This window comes from Sorex araneus, chromosome 9 (genome assembly GCF_027595985.1).
Source record: "Sorex araneus isolate mSorAra2 chromosome 9, mSorAra2.pri, whole genome shotgun sequence".
In the NCBI taxonomy this organism is placed as follows: Eukaryota; Metazoa; Chordata; class Mammalia; order Eulipotyphla; family Soricidae; genus Sorex; species Sorex araneus.
Window position 1 is genome coordinate 36778272 of NC_073310.1, and position 18627 is coordinate 36796898.

An 18627-nucleotide genomic window follows, 5' to 3' on the forward strand; every position below is an offset into this window, starting at 1 on the left:
TTGTGACTGAACTCTCCAGGCCTTATCAGGGTCAGGATTGGCTCCCCCACCTCCCTGTACTTCCAGAAGCAGTCATACCCATACCCCAATGCTTTCACCCAGTTAAAACAGTTAAAAAGCGACTCAAGCCTTATCTTCCCAATAAAAATACTGAAGGCCCTGAACAAACACTCTTGGAACCTGTTATTACAAATCATAATACACAAAAGGAAAATGAAAGAGAGAGAGAGAGAGAGAGAGAGAGAGAGAGAGAGAGAGAGAGAGAGAGAGAGAGAGAAGAAAATAGAGGCAGCCTGGGGTGGGGGGGCTTGATGGTGGGATAAAACTGGGGATATTGGTAGCAGGAAATGTGTACTGTGGAGGGATGGGTGTTGGAGCATCATTAGGACTGAAACCCAATTATGAAAAACTTTATAATAGTCTATCTCATGGATATTCAAAAAAAAAAGTAATGTGAACATGCCTGCTTCAGTCAGCTTAATCAGTGGTTGAGTCAATAGCAATACTCCTACATTTTTTTAAAAAGCAGGTTATAAATGCTTTCTTTTCAGCAGATCAACTTTAGGGGGGAGAAACTCCGAATCAATAATAGTGAATTTTTTTGTTGAAATATTGAATGTAATCAAAGTAAAGTGAAAGTAAAGTGAAATTTACCAGTTACACATGCGGGGTGGGGGGCTGGGGAGGTGGGGGGAAGGGGGGAGGTATATCGTGATTCTTGGTGGTGGAATATGTGCACTGGTGAAGGGATGGGTGTTTGAGCATTGTATAACTGAGACTTTAACCTGAAAGCTTTGTAACTTTCCACATGGTGAATCAATAAAAGAATTTTTTAAAAAATAAATAAAATAAAAAATAAAAATAAAAAGCAGGTTATAAAGTGCATTGCCTGAATTCTACTATTCTGTATGTGACCTCTTGCATCAGTTTCTTCATGTTTAAATGTAAGCAATAGTAGTTACCAACTTAGCAGATGTTTGTGATCATTAACTAATAAAGGCAAGCACTTAGAAGTATGTCTGACATAAACTCAAATCTATTTGAGTATGTATTGCATCCCCAATCTCTGCTAATGTGATTGCCTTCATATTTATACAACCCTTTTTGTTTAGATTAGAAAATTTTGGCTCAGATGTATGAATTGAATGATCTAAATGTATACTGAAGTAGCAGATAGTGAGCAATATAGGAGCTAAATCACAAAATCCTTCATCCCTAAACAAAACTTTGCCTACTCTTCCAACATCTCTTACAGTTCCCAAAATATCATGATCTTTATATAGACTTTAGACTACTTGTTGAGACATAATCATGGTAAATGAAACCATGAAAAGTCATTTCTTAAAATAAATATCTTCTCTATACTAGAGGAGATTGAGCTGTATAGAATACTCTCAAAACTTTTAATTAACAGAAAGCTCAGCTTATTTGATATTTCTCTAGACTAGAAAAACCAAAGAGCACTATCTCTTCTCCCTTGAGCTGCAATAGGCCATGAGCACAATCTTCCTAGAGGGCCAACACTGAATTAAATTAATATTTTCTTTCCATCGACTTCTTTGTTTACCATCAAAAAAGAACACTGAAGACTAATTGGGCTTAAATTATAAAAAGTTTACCTATTTTGCCACTAAGTGAATAAGTCACATACAATTTTGGAGATTTAGCAATTAAATGTCACAAAAATTACTACTTGTTCCTCATAGAGTGGATGTGGATAACAATTTTCCATATAGTTTGCAATGAGATGATTCATCTGGACAGTACGCAAACGCCAAGTACATGAAAATAGCAAAGGCACCTAGGATGATTACTCAGTTATCACTTTACAACACTCACTTTTAGCCTTGGATAATTTTAAGAGATAATATATTTATTCATATTATCGAAGGATATGAATGAAACAACACGATATTTAAAGTTTTATGGTATCTAATATTCATATAGAAAGATATTAAGTTTATATCTAGTATTTATAACTATGATTTTTGTTTGTGACTTTACAATAATCTGATAAAATTCTTTTTACTTTGTGCAATTTGTATACTTGCTATGTCTCAGACCAGTTTAAACACTGATCAATTAGCAATAACATAAATTAGCAATATATGATATTTTGATTATCACTATCATTTTCACTTGTTTTCAGACTTTTAGAGCCATATATTTTATTTATATTATAATATTCTTTTCTGAGAAATAATAAAACTGACTTTTTTTGTAGGAACATATTTACAAATTGATGAAAAGTGATTCATATCCACGTTTTATAAGGTCCAGTGCCTATCAAGAGCTTCTACAGGCAAAGAAAAAGGTATTTGTTTCTTTGAGATATTTCTGGCTTAGTTTTGAGTTAAAATTAATTTGGGTAGTTATTTCTGGGCCTACCATACTGGACATTGGTAAGTGGATGCATTTCAAAACCCTCCCTGGACCTTTGCATTTATAAGCACCTTTTTAGTTGTTACTGTTTGCTGATCACTTATTTTCTTTTTTTGTTTATGCAGATGTTCATGCTTTATAGAACTGTTTAGAAGCTGTTTTAATGTTTCACGTTAGTCTTCTGTTTGCCGATTTTAAAGAAATTAAAAAATAAAAGAATAAAGGAAAAAGAACCATGTAAACTGGTTTTTTAAAAAAAAGAAAAGAAAATGTGTCCAGTAAGTTCTAGGTCACAATACCCACAGTACCAATAACTAAAGGTAGGCCAGTTCTTTTATCAATGCTAGTCACCAAAATAAGTTTTTTTATAAATATTTTATTTGGTATTTATCATGAATCACTTAATATCCTTATCATAAATTTTATATACCTAAAAAAGTTGCAGTAGATGTCATTAGATAACCAATGCTTATAACAAAGTCTCACTTACTGGCAATAGATTATGTGATCAATTCAGCAGAATATGAAAAATCTGGATTTAAACTAACATAACAAATTATTTTTAAGATTAAGGTAGTCCCCAGCATCTCGAGATTCTTTTTTTTTTCCTTTTGGGTCACACCCAGCAATGCTCAGGGGTTACTCCTGGGTCTGCACTCAGGAATTACTGCTGGCGGTGTTTGGGGGACCATATGGGATGCTGGGAATCGAACCCAGGTTGACCGAATGCAAGGCAAATCCCCTACCAGCTTTGCTATTGCTCCAGCCCCCATGTCAAGATTCTGAGATTAAATTGTGATTTTTTTTCATAATTCATTATCATCATTTAGATTCAAGTGAATTTAAAGTGTATTGCTCTTCAGACTGGAAAAAAACACTTTTATAGTTAAAAAGATACTTTCTAGTACAGTGGTCTTTAGTCATGGGTCAATGGACTAATGCCAGTCAATAGGTGTAGAAAGGTTGGAGAGGCTGGAGAGGTTGATTGCCTTGTTGATACCTGTTAGTGGATCAGTATGCAGGACAGATATAGATCCACAGCTAGCAAAAGGTTAAATAATACTAATCTAATAAAGCAACTACTAGCTACATGGGAGGATTAAAAATATTTTTTTAGAATAATTAAGAGTCCATAAATTTCTAATCAACTCTCAAGTAATTAATAGCCACGTCTAAAGCTTATGAAATATTTAACCCTACAGAATAAATTTTGTATCTTATCATAAGGTTCTATTTGACAGCAGCATTCTATACAATTAATCTTATCAACAGAAATCTATTTGATATAAAATTAGGAGAAATTCTGAATATATGTCACTAGATTTTCCGATATTTAGACTTTGCAAATATCAACATAAAACTTTTATCTATAAGATTGGAGAGATAGTAGAGTGGGTAGGGCACTTATATGCCTTGCATCCTTGCTGACAGCCAAGCCAGGTTCAATCCTTGACACCCCAAACCCTGCCAGGCGTGATATCTGAGTGTCAGAGCCAGGAGTAAGCCCTGAATGCCAGGTATGTTCCCCCAAAATAAACAACAAATAAACAAAAACCCCTTCCTTTGACCTATCTAATTTTAGTGTAATTTGATTTTGCTTAAAAATCACAGATCTTGTTTGCACATGAAGAATTTTAGTGCTGAAAATAAAAGCACAAATAAAAATAGCCAATTCTGTGACAAGAGACTTTCTAAAGCAACTTCCTGACCTTTCCTGGCCTTATAAAACATAAATTTGGTGCTGCATCATTTTACCATCCTGTTTTTTTCTACCATTTTCTTTGCTTTCTTCTTTTTCTTCTTCCTTTTTTTTTTTTTTTAATTTCCCTATTTCCTTTGCCCTACCCAATCCCACACATGTAAGTCGGGACAGTCAATGGATCGCAGAACATCTTTTGAAAAATTTGCACAGAATGTGGTAAGTTTTTTTTTTAATTAACTAAAGATCATTAAACCTGGTATACATTTCCCTCCTGTTAGCCCCATTTCCCACTTTGTATCATTTGTTGTAACAGAAATTCAGAACTTCATACTTCCTATTTACCTTTCTGTCCCAATTATTTCTAAACTAGATAAATATGCCTTACATAAAAATCCCTTTGTTTCACAATAAGGTTTGTAAGTAAGTGCATATTACTATATATAAATTTAAGAAATGTGTATTATTTATATTTTCCCATGAATCCATTTATTTTTAAAAGATAATGCATGCATTTTATGCTATTATCCTCTCACTTCCTAAGACTTAAAAACATAAAGAACAATGAGAGCCTATACTTTTTGCTTCTATGGGGCAAAAAATACCTACCTTTTGAGTAGCTTGAAGTCAAAGACTTGGCATGAATGGTGGTAGGTACTGATATTCCCCACTAAAGATGCACTAGCCTGCTTCTCCAACTCTATTTTTCAAAGTGTTGAAAACAGTTGCACAAATTATCTGTGACACTAGAAGTTTTCCTACCAGTAAACACTTACTATCTTGCCATATGTTTTGGTGATATATTTGTTTGTGGGAGTTTTTTTTGTTTTTTTCTTGTATTGTACCAGTGCCTTTGGAACTTTCTTACATTGTGTAAGCTCAAACTAAAGCCTTCAACACATTTATTTTTATAGGGCAGAAACATCCCTATTTTTCCATGTCATAAAAACTGTACACCAACACTGAGGGCCAGCACTAACCTGTTATGAAAAGAGGTAGAACAATCTTGGTTTATACTCAAGTTTTGTCTGCATTGTCTTTTGAGTTCAATGGTTAGCTCCATGCTGTTGCTGCTGCTGTTGTTCTGCTGCTGCTGCTGCCACCGCCGCCACTGCTGTGTGTGTGTGTGTGTATGTGTGTGTGTGCTGTGGCTTTTGCTATAACAAATTAAGTAAAGTTATGTATATTGAAATTTAAGCAAACTGGATTCAACAGAAATGTGGTGTTTTTTTTTTCAAATATCCATGTGGTGAACAATGTATTCTACTTATGTATTAGCAGCAGTGACTGTGCCTTGAGCATTTGAAAGACTTTAAAAAGAATTATACATTTTTACACTTAATGTGATTCCACAATTAAAGAAATAAAAGATGTAGGACAGAAATTAATCACACTATCAACTTCAAAATTTTTGCTGACTCTATTGGAATTTAGAATCTTTAATATAAACTTTCTTATATGTGCCTCTTAATTCACAATGAGAAGATAAAGCCAACACTAAAAAAATACCCCACAGTTTTGCCAAAGAAAGTACCTGTAGGTTGTATACTTCTCTGTGTTTAAAAATCATTTCAAATTTATCCTTCCTAAGTTAATGCTTACAGAATATCATTCTTGAGATTGGAGTGAATATGTTTCTTATCTCATTAAAAACTAATAAAACTTAAAACCTGGAAACTAAAGATTGTCTTTCCTCCAATGCCATCCCCAAATCTATCTTTTAAAATAGCACTACATTGACATGTACTGCAAACTTTAAGAAGGAATCAGTAATAAATAAGAAAAATAGGCTATTGCCTTATCATCTGCAATTTCAAATTAAATCCATACCCATTTCAAATTAAATTCATATCCATCTTATACCAGTTGCATTCCAGAAGTTGTGCTATGTTTTGAAAATTTATAAATAACATAGACCTTAACTGATAAGATACCTAATAGTATAATGAAAATGTGCAGTAGAAAGATAAACTATTTCTACTTGGTGTTAAGGTGGGGAGGGAGGGCCCATAGGTAATGTGAGCATTCCCAGAAGAAATTAACATTAACATTAACATTAACCGGATACATAAGGTTTTAGTAAGTCAAAAGTGACAACCATCCATATAAGGAAAAGTGAGAAAAAATCTGGAATTATTAAAGAAACAGAAGTTGAGTAATCGTCATACATACATTTATAAATATACAACACAAATTACTTTTCTATAATTTTTTTTTATTTTTTGGGTCACACCTGGAGATGCACAGGGGTTCCTCCTTGCTCATGCACTCAGGAATTACTCCTGGCGGTGCTCAGGGGACCATATGGGATGCTGGGAATGGAACCCGGATCAGCTGCATGCAAGGCAAACACCCTACCCGCTGTGCTATTGCTCCAACCCCAACTTTTGACATAATTTTAGGGCAATCTTTCTCCAACCAGGAAAATAAAAGAACACCATTTTTCATTAAATATATTGTTTTCTTTGGGTTTTTGAGTTACACCTATTAGAGGGCTATTTTCAGCAGTATTTAGGGGAATCATGCAGTGGAGGAGAAGGAATTTGTGCCTCCTGTGTGCAAAGCATATGCATATGACCTTTGAACTATCTCCTTGCCCATGGCTATAGTTTACTCTAGTAGATCCAGAGAGGTTTCAGGAAAGAAATGGAGTTGGGAAATATAGACAAATAAGTATATAGACTATGAAAATAACTAGAAAACAATAAGATGATAATAAGAACTCACATTAATTGAAGGCCTGACATGTATGAGGCTTTATATTTTCTATTTAATCTTATCTGATTCTGCAAGTTATATATTATGTTCATTATTTTACCCATTTTGTGGATGAGAAACTCTCAAGAGTGCACATTATTTCCTCAGTTAGTCACTTACAAAGCAAATTTGACCCAAACTTTGTTTTATTCACAACTGTGTTCTCTCTTCATTGATCCCTATATTTTTTTTATATTCTTCCAACTAATGAAAAATAAATAAATACTGCTAACTTATGGTAGTCCCCTCTCTTAAAATCCATTCACAATTAATCCTCAGTTTTTCAGAATTAATTTACATAGTCCAGAATAGTTTATTTTTTAATTCAGGCCATTCAGGTTGAGTGGGCCACAACCAGTGGTGCTCAGGGCTCATTCTTGGCTCTGCCATCAGGGCTCACTCCTGGTTTTGGTCAAGGACCATGTTCAGTACAGTGGATGGACCTAGGGCTGACGACATGCAAGACAAGTACCTTAGCCTGTATGGTATCTCCAACCCCTCCAGAATAGTTATTTTCAGAAAGTGACTATGCTTAAGATCTTTTTGCTTGTTTTAGAAACACATCTTTCAGTTACTTGGAAACCATTAGCTATACAAGTAGCCAGGGACTCATAGCCATTAGTGTAAATCCAACGTGTCAAGTATATCAGAACACTGCATTGGAAATATCTACTGAAACTTCTGTTTCTGGCACATGCAAATAGGAAGGGAAATGCTTAATGGGCAATCCCAGTGATTTCCTCTAGTCAAATAGAATTAAACAATTAAAGCCAAATAAAATTTCATTAGTGGAGAAAGTGTTGGCATATATAAATTTACTGACAGTGACAGTGACAGGTAACTAGAAACCATGTCACTGACACTTAAATTAAGCAGATTCATTTTCTACCAAAGGTAGACTTATATATTAGCTATTTCTAGAAGTTACTTTCTAGCCAACTCTATAGCACCACTAAACCTTTTATTACTCATTTTCTTTAGTTATTATATTGTCCCAAATCTAAGCATCTACATTCTAAAGTCACATTTGCATTCATATATGTTATTCAGAATTTCTTATAAAATATTTTTCCAGGGAAGGAAATCATTTTTAAACTGAAGTTCTATGAGTTGAGATTTTTACTTTTACATAATTTACATTTGTACTTAGATACAATAATATTTAAAACAACTATACAATATGGAGATTTTTATAGAACTTTACTACATAGTTATGTATAAATATATTATATGCTATATATGTAGATATATATGTTTTCTTCTGTTTTCTTGGGTGTTTGGGAACTTTCTTTTCTGCAAGCCCAGACTGAGCAAATTTCACATTCTTTGCATTGAACATAACATTTCAATGACTTTTTATTATTGTTTTTTCAATAGTGATAACTGTAATAAGAACAAACATTGGACAATCCTAAATACAACTACTATATGTATCATTTATATAGTAAAAACAATTATTGAAGTAAGTTTTAGCACTTATTTCATTTTAAGAGACATGCTCACAGAGAATGGAAGAATAGATATCAATAGCAAATCCTCCTCCCTTTTTAAAGCAACAGTCATATATCTTGAACAACTTATAACATGATTTCACTGGAGATTTGCAATCATCCAAGCACCCGAATTTGTAAGAGTATATGGCTAATAACAATGTTGTAGTTGATGAAATATTGAGTGGTAAGAGTTTCTTTTGCCTCCTATATTGTTGCTTTTAAAATTTTATCTACTCATAACCCCTTTCACTGAGAAATTTTTATGTGACCCAAGGTATATATGAATAATAATTCAATTTCTCAGAAAGTAAAAATTTAAAACTTCTTCATGAGACATTCTATTAAACTGTCAAAATCCACATTTTCAGAAGCTAGGACCTAGACCACACACAAAAATTAAATATGAACACATTAAAGATGTGTATTTTAGACACAATCCATAAAATGCATAGAAGAAAACATAAATAACATATTCCAGACATCAATATATAATATATACTCGGAGATTCAACTCTAGTGACAAGGGAAATAAACACAAGCATGGAAAAATATGAAATAAAGAAGATTCTACATCATGACAAAAGCTTCTATAAAAACATGCCATATAGCAATTTGGAGGATAAATTTGCACACCATTTTATGTTCAAAATATATGAAGAAACTTCACAACTTCATAACAAAGTAAGGCAAACAACCAAATTTAAAAAGTTAGGCTAAAGACCTAAGCAATTAATTCACTAAAGACATGACTTCTTTGATATGCACAAACATTTAAAAAATGCCTCACATTATTTATTGCTAGGGACTTCCAAGACAGAAACATAATGAGATATTATTTTACACTGATGAGGAATACTGATATAAAAAAGGTTATAAACAAGAAGTTTGGGGGCTGGAGTGATAGCACAGTGGGTAGGGCTTTCGCCTTGCACGCGGCTGACCCGGGTTCAAATCCCAGCATCCCATATGGTCCCTTGAGCACCGCCAAGGATAATTCCTGAGTGCATGAGCCAGGAATGACTTCTGTGCATTGCCAGGTGTGACCCAAAAAGCAAATAAATAAATAAACAAGAAGTTTTGGTGGATGAAAACAAACTCTGGTGCACTGTTGGTGGAAAAATGATTTGGTACAGGTTCTGTGGAAAATTACACTGATAGATGTTTTTCTTTTAAAAGAAATGGATAGACTGGTGCCAGAGAGATAGTACAATGGGTAGGGTACTTAGACAAGGCTGATCTGGGTTCACGCCCAATACCACAAATGGTTCACTGCACACAACCTGGAGTAACCCCTGAACACAGAGCTAGACGTACCACTGGGTCCCAAAACTAAAAATAAGTACATTTGTGAGATTCAAAAGAAGCGTGGGCACGTGGAACCAGAGAGTTTGGTGGCCAAGAACCAACCCGTGGCAACAGACAGACAAAGGATTGAGAGAACAGAGAAACAGGGCCCCAGGCTGGTGGGTAGACAGTTTATCTCTCTTTCCTCCCAACATAATTTGATCTCTTGCCTTACAGCATAGTAATTTCTCCTCCTTCCCCATTGTAGTTTTACCTCTTCCCTTGCAGCATAATAATTTCTCCTCTTTTCCCCATCATCACCCCTCTCACCCCTTACAGCATTGTTATATCACAGTCATGAAGGCTTGGGATACACATAGGTGGGGTTGAACATTATCCTAACAACAAACAGATGTAAAACCCCTCCTTCAGGGGACGTTCTAGATTAACTTAAAGACAAAATCTCATGTGAGGGTTCAGCACTCTAGATTACTAGGAGATCTGTTCAAAGGCGGGATTCCATCTAGGGTGTATTGCTTTCTCCATTCCTCAGCTAGTAATTAATAGTAATAGTAGTTAAATAGCAATCCATTTAAACAATCATAGTAAATTTACTTCTTATATTTCTAGTCACTTTGTAGGAACACAGTAAGAGATATATTAAGCTTAAAGGTTGGTTCCTCCTGGGGACATCTTACTATCTATCCCAGACTATAGTCCTATATATAGGCCAGGTTAGTCTTTCCCAGCCCCAGCAGGGTCCTTATTCAGTTACTTCTTTTTGGGTCATGACACAGTTTACCTCATAACTATGCTCTTAACTTATACTTCTTATGCCATTTAGATTGTCCCTTTCTGATGGCAGGGTAGCTTACAACTTGCCCTGGGTCCATCCTTGTCCTTCACTGGGACCCTCCTTTGAGGGGTCTTAGGAAAAATAAGGGCAACTGAGGCTTAAGTCAAATAAATATGATGGATGCCCAGGAGTAAATATTATTTGGAGTCAATTAACTCCCATGTTACAAAAGCATAGCATCAACTGTTTCCTGTGTCTATGCAAAAATGACAATGCAAAACCATGCAAGTGACAGGAAAGAACGAGAAAAGCAATATAAGATTATTAGTGCCTGATGGAATTGGGTGTGCCTCAGGAACATTGTTGTGGGACTAACTGAATAAACCTAAGCTCCCTGTGGGAGGATCAAGGTAAAACAAATGTTATCCAAAACATTAAATAAAAAATTAAAAATGGATATATTGGGGTGACTCAAAGTACTAGAGAGCATTCTTTACATGTGGGGACCTAGGTTTGATCCTCAGTACCTTTTGTCCCTCAAGCATAGCTAGGAGTAACTCTCATGCAATAAGCCATGACTGACATTGTACTCAGTGGTAAAGCTCTGTTCTTGTGTGTGTGAGACCCTGGGTTTAAAGCCCAGGATTACAAAAAAATAAAATAAAATGTTAGAAAATTTTTAATTTTTGGTGAACAAATAAATAAAATTAGTGTTTAATATTAAAATGGAAGTACCATATGATCCAGTAGTTCATATGGTACTTGGGACAATTTTTAGAAGAAATTTACATTTATTGGAAGAAAACACTTATTCAATAGGACATAGCTATCCCTCTGTTCATAGGAGCATTATTCACAATACCAAAACATGAAATCTACATAATGGCAATAAATAAATGACTGGATAAAGAAGAGATGGTATAAACTTTAAAAGGATTACCATTCTGTCATTAAAAGGATGAAATCTTATCATTTGGGCAAGATGGATGGGACTTAGATGATTATGCTAAATGAAAGAAGGAAGTGAAAGATAATTACCAAATGGTTTCACTCACATATGGAAAATGAATAAACAAAGCAAACAAATTATCCAAACCCAATGGAATTAAATCCTAAATTCAGTGATAAAGATAGTTTCTAGAGAAAAAATGTAATGATGAGGGGAGAAATGTAAAAATTTTTCAGTAGTTCTTAGCGATTTCTCTGGCTCTAGACTCAGAGATCACTCCTAGTTGGCTCCAAGAACCAGATGGGGTATCTGAAATTGAACCTAGATATGCACATACAAGTCAGGCTTTCTACCTGCTATACTATTTCCTTGATGCACTGAGGGGACTTTGTTGGTAGAATGTGAATGAATTATGTGGTATACATACAAGGAACTATTAACCAAAATAATATCTTGAATAGTCAAAACACTATGTATAAACCACTCCGGTTATTATTTTTGGAGGAAAGTACAATTATAGTTTGGGTTTATCTAGTCATACTAAAATAATTATTTAGCTATTATAATATTTTATCCTCATCTGTTCATCAACATTTTAATAAGAACTTTTCAATAATATTTAGAAGATAATTTTTTGAAGCCACAGAATTGACAGAAATGTAGAACCCTTAATTCTCTTAAATTCCTCTAATCCTCCAACTTTAAATCCTAAGCTATAGCATAATTCTCTTCATCAGACTCAATTATGTTGGGTATCTAACATTGGCTCACTCATAAGTTCCTGATTATATATATATATAAGCTTAAAAGGCAGAGGAAGTGCATTCAATCATTTTGAAATACATTTTTAATATAAGTAGCTTTTATTTAACTTTCTAACTTTTCTATAACCTTTAAATGTTAATCTTTGCCTGTCTCTTTTGAAAGGTAGGTAAAATGACACAAATGTTCTTCCAGATCTAGACAGTGCTAACTTATTTGAAAGAATGAATCAACTCCTTCTAAAGTTTTATTTATTTATTAATTTTTTTACTTATTTATTTATTTATTTATATCCTACTTTCCTTAAAATGACTACTATTTTACTATTTTTCTGTGTGGTCTAAGTAGCACTGTCATCCCATTGTTCATCAATCTGCTCGAGTGGGCACCAGTAACGTCTCCATTGTGAGACTTGTTCCTGTTTTGGCACATCGAATACGCATATTGAATTTGGCATATTGAATGACCTAAGTACTATATATATACATATATTACAAAACTATTCATGATTAGGCTTCAGTCATACAGTATTCTAACATCCATGTCTCCACTAGTGTATATTTCCCACCACTAATATTCACAACTTCACTTCCCACTAAATCTCTATTACCCACCACCATTTGCCTGTCTCCATGCAGGCACTCTTCTTTGTCTCTCTATCTCTCTCTCTCCTTTTGTACATTAGGATTTGCGAAACAGCTACTAAGAGCTCATCATGTTTGTTCAGGACGTTCAGTACTTTTTGGGGGAAGGCACAGCTTGAGTGTCTTTTAAAAAAAAGAATCTGGGTGGTAGCTTTAGGGTGCAGACATGATTGCCAGGGCTTTCAGAGGTTGGCAGTACAGGGAGGTGGGGGGAAGTAGCCCATCCCTTCCCTGAAAAAGATTTCAGTCACAAAACCCTCATACCTGAATTTCCAGCAGATTAATATCTCGTTGAGGTCCATCCCAAGATGGTGGAGTCCAGTCAGAGACATGACAGCAGTTTTGTATTGTGTGAGCAAGCAGCTGCAGGGGTCTCTGATTGGGAGGGCACCAGTCACAACTATCCACCTCCAATCTACCCAGCTCTGCTCAGCCTTTCGTGGCTCAAAAAAAAAAAAATAAAAACTTGCAGCTTTTGATCTCTTTCAAGATTTATTTATGGGTCTCTGAAGAGAGGCCAGTACATAGTGGCACTGGAGTTGATTTGTGGGGGTGACTGCCAGTGCTTTTAGGAATATAAGAGGAAGTAGGGGGGGAGATAGCCCATCCCAACTCCAAGAAAACCTGGACATTTCAGTCACAACACCCACATAGTTGAATTTTCAGTGGGTTAATATCTTGGTGAAGTTCATCTTGAGATGGTGAAGTCGCACCAGGGGCATGTGTTGATTTTGGATTGTGGGAGCAAGTGGCTGCCAGGGATTCTGTTTGGGGGGCACCAGGCTGACCAATCCCCCTCTTGTCCTGCTCCGATCTACCTGTCTGCTCAACATTCTGTAGATCTGAGATTAACTGCAGTTTTTAATCTCTTTTAAGATTTTTTGATGGGTCTCTGAAGAAAGGCCAATAAATGCGCTTGTAAAGCTGAGCTGGAGGTGGTTTGTGGGTTTGGCTCCTACATACCTAACTTTTAGTCATTTAGTTTCTTGAGAAACTTGTTCCTGAGTTGTTGGAGTCCAATCAGTGGCACAACAATGAATTTGGGCTATCAGGAAGTCTGAAAGCACTATCAGGCTATTGATGCACTCACCCCACAGGTCCAGGTTAACCTTCTGACAACACTGCGTTCCTTGTCCCCAGTCAGGAACTAGGACAGAAGCCAGTTTGCAGTCTGGGCAGTATGGGTGGGCTGTAGTCACCAGTCCTGCAGAGCCTGAACTGGGGGGGGGGGCACACTCTCCCATTCTGGATCTACAGACAGTTGGTGCTCAAGGAGATTTTCCTTCATAATTAGCTGCAGGCAGTACAGACTGGTCTGGGAAAGAAATGGTAGTGGAGCTGCCCCATTGGTGACTGAGAAACAGCAGTTTTCAGTCTTTTTTAAAAAAAAAATCACCATGGGGCTGGAGTGATAACACAGTGGGTAAGGTATTTGAGTAAGGGTTCAACTCCTCTGCTTCTTCCAGAGAGCTTGGAAAGTTACCGAGAGTATCTCGCCCGCACGGCAGAGCCTGGCAAGCTAACCATGGCATATTTGATATGCCAAAAACAGTAACAAGTCTCACAATACAGACATTACTGGTGCCCGATCGAGCAAATCGATGAGCAATGGAATGACAGTGACAGTGACAGTGACAATCATCATGAGATACAGTTACAAACTTTCATGAATAAGTTTCAGCCAAGCACTCATCTCTCCACCAGTTGCATTACCAACCACCAATATTCCCAGTATCCCTCCCACCATCCCACCCAGCCCACCCCCTGCCTTTATAACAAATATTTTCCTTCTTTCTCTCTACTTCGGGCATTATGATTTTCAATACAGATGCTGAGAGGCCATCATATTTGGTCCTTTTCTACTTTCAGCACACATCTCCCATCCCGAGCGGTTTGGAAGCCGGTCTCATGTGCTGGGGGAAAAGGCAGTTGGGATGAAGAAGGGATCACTAAGTAAATGATGATTGGAGGGATCCTGAGTTTTCAGTCTTCATGTGACTTCTGGGCCAAAGCAAGCACCTGATAGACTGTGAGTTTTTAGAGCTGCTACACCATCTAAATCAGTGACTCATGGTGGGTTCTTGAAGTCCCACCACAGTTCAGCGATCAGTACCTTGAGCCCTGGCTGGGGCATTTTTTCAATCTTGGCACAGCCCTGGGGCCCAGAGCAGGCTACGAGTTCTAGAGTCGCCAAGCTGTCACTCTTGGTGGAAAGCTGGGGCACCACTGAAGTTCCAGGTGCCAGGCAGGCCTTTAAAAGTGTCTTTTTAAAGAATTAACACTTCCATTCATTCCCTCGAAATTATAGAATTTCTGTGCTGCTTGTCGCGCTCTGCAGTTCTGTTTTCAGAGCAGCCACCTCTCCACCCACCCCGGCCAGCACCTGCGTTAACGCCACCCCCGTCTTGTCTCCTCACCTGTCCTATATTTTAAAATCATCAAGAATTTGGAAAGTATAGAGTCTATGGCTTCATTCCTGATAAATGAATTATAGTTTCTTACCTCTCTCTTCTTCCAATACTATTTTTACCCCTTTCCCTATCTCCCTTCTAAGCCTTCTGCCTCTCTGACTTTCATTGTTTTTAAGTATCTTGGAATAATGTTTAAGAGTCATGAGCTAGGTAAAAATGTTCCTATCTAAACACTTCTCATCTTTCCTTACTAATGATTTAAAGTTCTCAATTTAACTTCCACATTTACATGGAAGTTTCCTTATAATACAGATTGCTGAACCTCCACTCAAAATCTAGTTTTTTGTAAGATTCATACTTTTCATTTTATTTATTTATTTGTGCCTTTTGGGCCATATCCAGGCATTGCTATTAGGTTTGTGGTCACATCATGCCTGGAAGTGATCAGGGGAGCATGCACAGTGCTGAGGGTCAAACTGTGGCTGACTTAGTGCAAAGAAAGCACAGAACCTTAACCCCTGTGTCATCTCTCAGGCCCTTAGTTTAAAAAAAACCAACAACAAAGATTAGGGGACAGAAATTTTCAGGTGAAGCTGTTATTACTGGTTTTAAGATCACACTTTGAAAATCACTATACTCGACTAACCAATTCTCTCTAACCATTGATACTTTCCAAGAGTATATGATATGTCACAGCTGAGAGACTATTTTCCAGCTAGGCCCAAGATGGCTTTTGGGGGAGGTTCTTTTTATTTGTTTGTTTGTTGGATTTTTCTTTGTAAAGCAAGATTGCTTTTACTTGAACAAAATTTACTTAGAAAGATGTTGATTGAGAAAAAGAAAGAAATACATGTTCCAGAGAAAAGATGGGCTTCTCCAAAGTGGAAAAAGCAGAAAGAGAAATTTGTGTTCAAGGGAGAACACACGCTTGAACCAGCAAGTCATGCATTTTTTTCCCCAAAAAACCAGCTGAAGTATATTGATAAGAATCTCTGGTGTTTTTTCCTTGCTTTTCATCACAACTGAATGGTGATGTGTTTGCATCCATATGTTTCCTTTGGTTTGTGAGCAAAAGCCTTACAAATTTTACTGATCCTACAGTTGGTGCATATATGTTGGTTAAAGTCAATAGTTCTTGATCTATTTTCCCTTAACCAATAAGTAGTGTCTATCCCTATCTCCAATTACTTTCTTTAGGTTGAATGCTATTTAGTCTGATATAGGTTTAATATCCCAGCTTTTTTCTGTTTATATTGACTCCTATGACTGTTTTGTATGCTTTTACTCTGAATCTGTGTCTACCCTATGGTTTCAATTGTGTTTATTATAACAGCAAATGGGTGGATATTGTTTCTTGATCAATTCTGCCACTCTGTAACTTTTGATAAGGAATCTCAGTCAATTGACAGTCAGAGAAAGCATTGATATAAAGGGTTGTACTGCCATTTTACTGTTTGAGGTTATTGCTTCTACAATTGACAGTTTGATTTATAGAAATATTCTTTCAGAAATTCACTTCAGGCTAGAATGTTTAGAGCAGATTCTGTCAGCTCTTGTTTGTCTGAGAACGTTCTTATCCCTCCCTTCCATCTAAATGAGAGTTTTATAGGTTGTGGACTATAGGTTAAAAGTTATTTTCAGTAAGTAATTTGAATATGTTATTCCACTCTTTTCTCTCCAGAACAGTTTATATAAGAGATCTGCTGTGAATAACTTAACCAAAGTTTGTTTCTTTAAGCATCACCTGTACACACTATGTTATAACTGCAACAGAAACTGACAGAAAGCTATTACATATCTATCTGAATCATATTTTTCCTCCCTCCAAAGGCTTCTCAGAACTGCTTTTCTTTTTTTTCATAATCTTCTTCCACAATGCATATCCCAAGATTCCTCTTAGATAACTACACATGCCACTACACTGGTTTGCTATGACAGCCCTTTTGTGGCTTAAAGAGACATAGGTGGTCATTTTTAAAGTTTGAAGATGACTCTTACCTTCAAAATTGACTAGAAATAGTTAACCAATGCATTGCACATAAGTTTCAGTTGAATGTAAAAGTCTACATTTATTCAAGCTTTTTATTGCAAGGTAACAAAATTGATGTCATGATAAAACATATTTAAGTCAAACAGAAGAACAAATTCTTTGTGAAGACATATATGTAAACATCGGTCTTCTGTTGTTGTTGTTGTTGCTTTTTGGGGATTAGTGTTATCTTGCAATCACCAAAGTGCCCAAGCTCCTCATGCAATTCCTAATATTTGGATTTTTTTTAAAGCAAAAGAATAAATTATTCACAAACACAGATATATAAACATTGGAATATACATATAAACTAGTGAAATGTGTGCTGGAGCAATAGCGCAGCAGGTAGGGCATTTGCCTTGCACACGGCTGACGTGGGTTCAATTCTTCTATCCATCTCGGAGAGCCCAGCAAGCTACCAAGTTAACTGTAGGGCAGAGCCTGGTAAGCTACCCGTGGTGTATTCTATATGTCAAAAACAGTAACAACAAGTCTCACAATGGAGATGTTACTGGTGCCCGCTCGAGCAAATCAATGAAGGGACGACAGTGTTACAGTGCTACATTAAAGTGCATAATTATTATATTATCATTAATTAATATTATTAATATAATCACTTGCGTCACTTGTCATCACGTTGCTCATTGATTTGCTCGAGTGGGTGCCAGTAACATCTCCAATCATCTTTGTCGCGTGCTAGTATAACCCAATGGCATCTGCTCACTCCAGGATCACAAAGATAATATATCATATTACTATATTCCTTTAACAGGTAGTGCTAATAGAGTATGACAAGGGGACTTTGAACTAGTCACTCCACTTAGTTGACTGAGATATATGACTCTATAAGGTCAATGAAATATAGTTGTTGCATTCACTGATTTCAATGTGCAGAGTGTGTTTAGTAATAATCTCACAGGGAAACATGTGATTTGGGGTTTGGAAAATTAGAGGTGATGTCAGAGGGTGTGACTCCCTACTCTAGGTGCTGGGTTCAACAAAGAGACTCTCAGTGACCTAAGCCCAAGGCATTCAGTCCAGAGACCGGTCATAGCAAGAGGGTATTTTTCTTAGTTTATTGAATATAAGTTTAGTTCTTTATATTTTTTTCCATAAAGTTTTATCTTGTGAATTTTAGTCTTACATAATGTTTTGATTATCCCAGTCTCTTAAGCAAGATTATGAAATTTGTCATGCATATATTTTATGATTACATCTGTTTAATCATACAGAGTACTGATTAAAAACCAGAATATGGAGGAAAATTCCACTATGCAATGATTAGAATAATTTAAAGCTATTTGTTTATTGATTTATGAGCCTCACCTTTTGCTGTCTCATCCTGGAAGATACTATGAAATATTTTAATACCCTTTTGAGTCCCAGAATCTTTTTTAAAAGCAACTTATTGCTTTAGGTGT

General features: G+C 36.0%; 1 protein-coding gene across 4 annotated transcripts in view; it reads left to right on the forward strand.

The window, feature by feature from the left end:
- Positions 1-18627, forward strand: part of RGS7 (regulator of G protein signaling 7) — a 467594-nt gene that overhangs the window by 438205 nt on the left and 10762 nt on the right. For 2 of the 4 annotated variants that reach the window (XM_055147307.1, XM_004619017.2), the window contains exons 16-18: positions 2225-2314; positions 4247-4300; positions 4996-5076. In XM_055147307.1, coding sequence (XP_055003282.1) covers positions 2225-2314; positions 4247-4300; positions 4996-5070 — 219 coding nt within the window. In that variant the 3' untranslated portion in view covers positions 5071-5076. The remainder of the gene's footprint in view (positions 1-2224; positions 2315-4246; positions 4301-4995; positions 5077-18627) is intronic. The other 2 variants (XM_004619018.2, XM_004619019.2) reach the window with 2 other exon arrangements.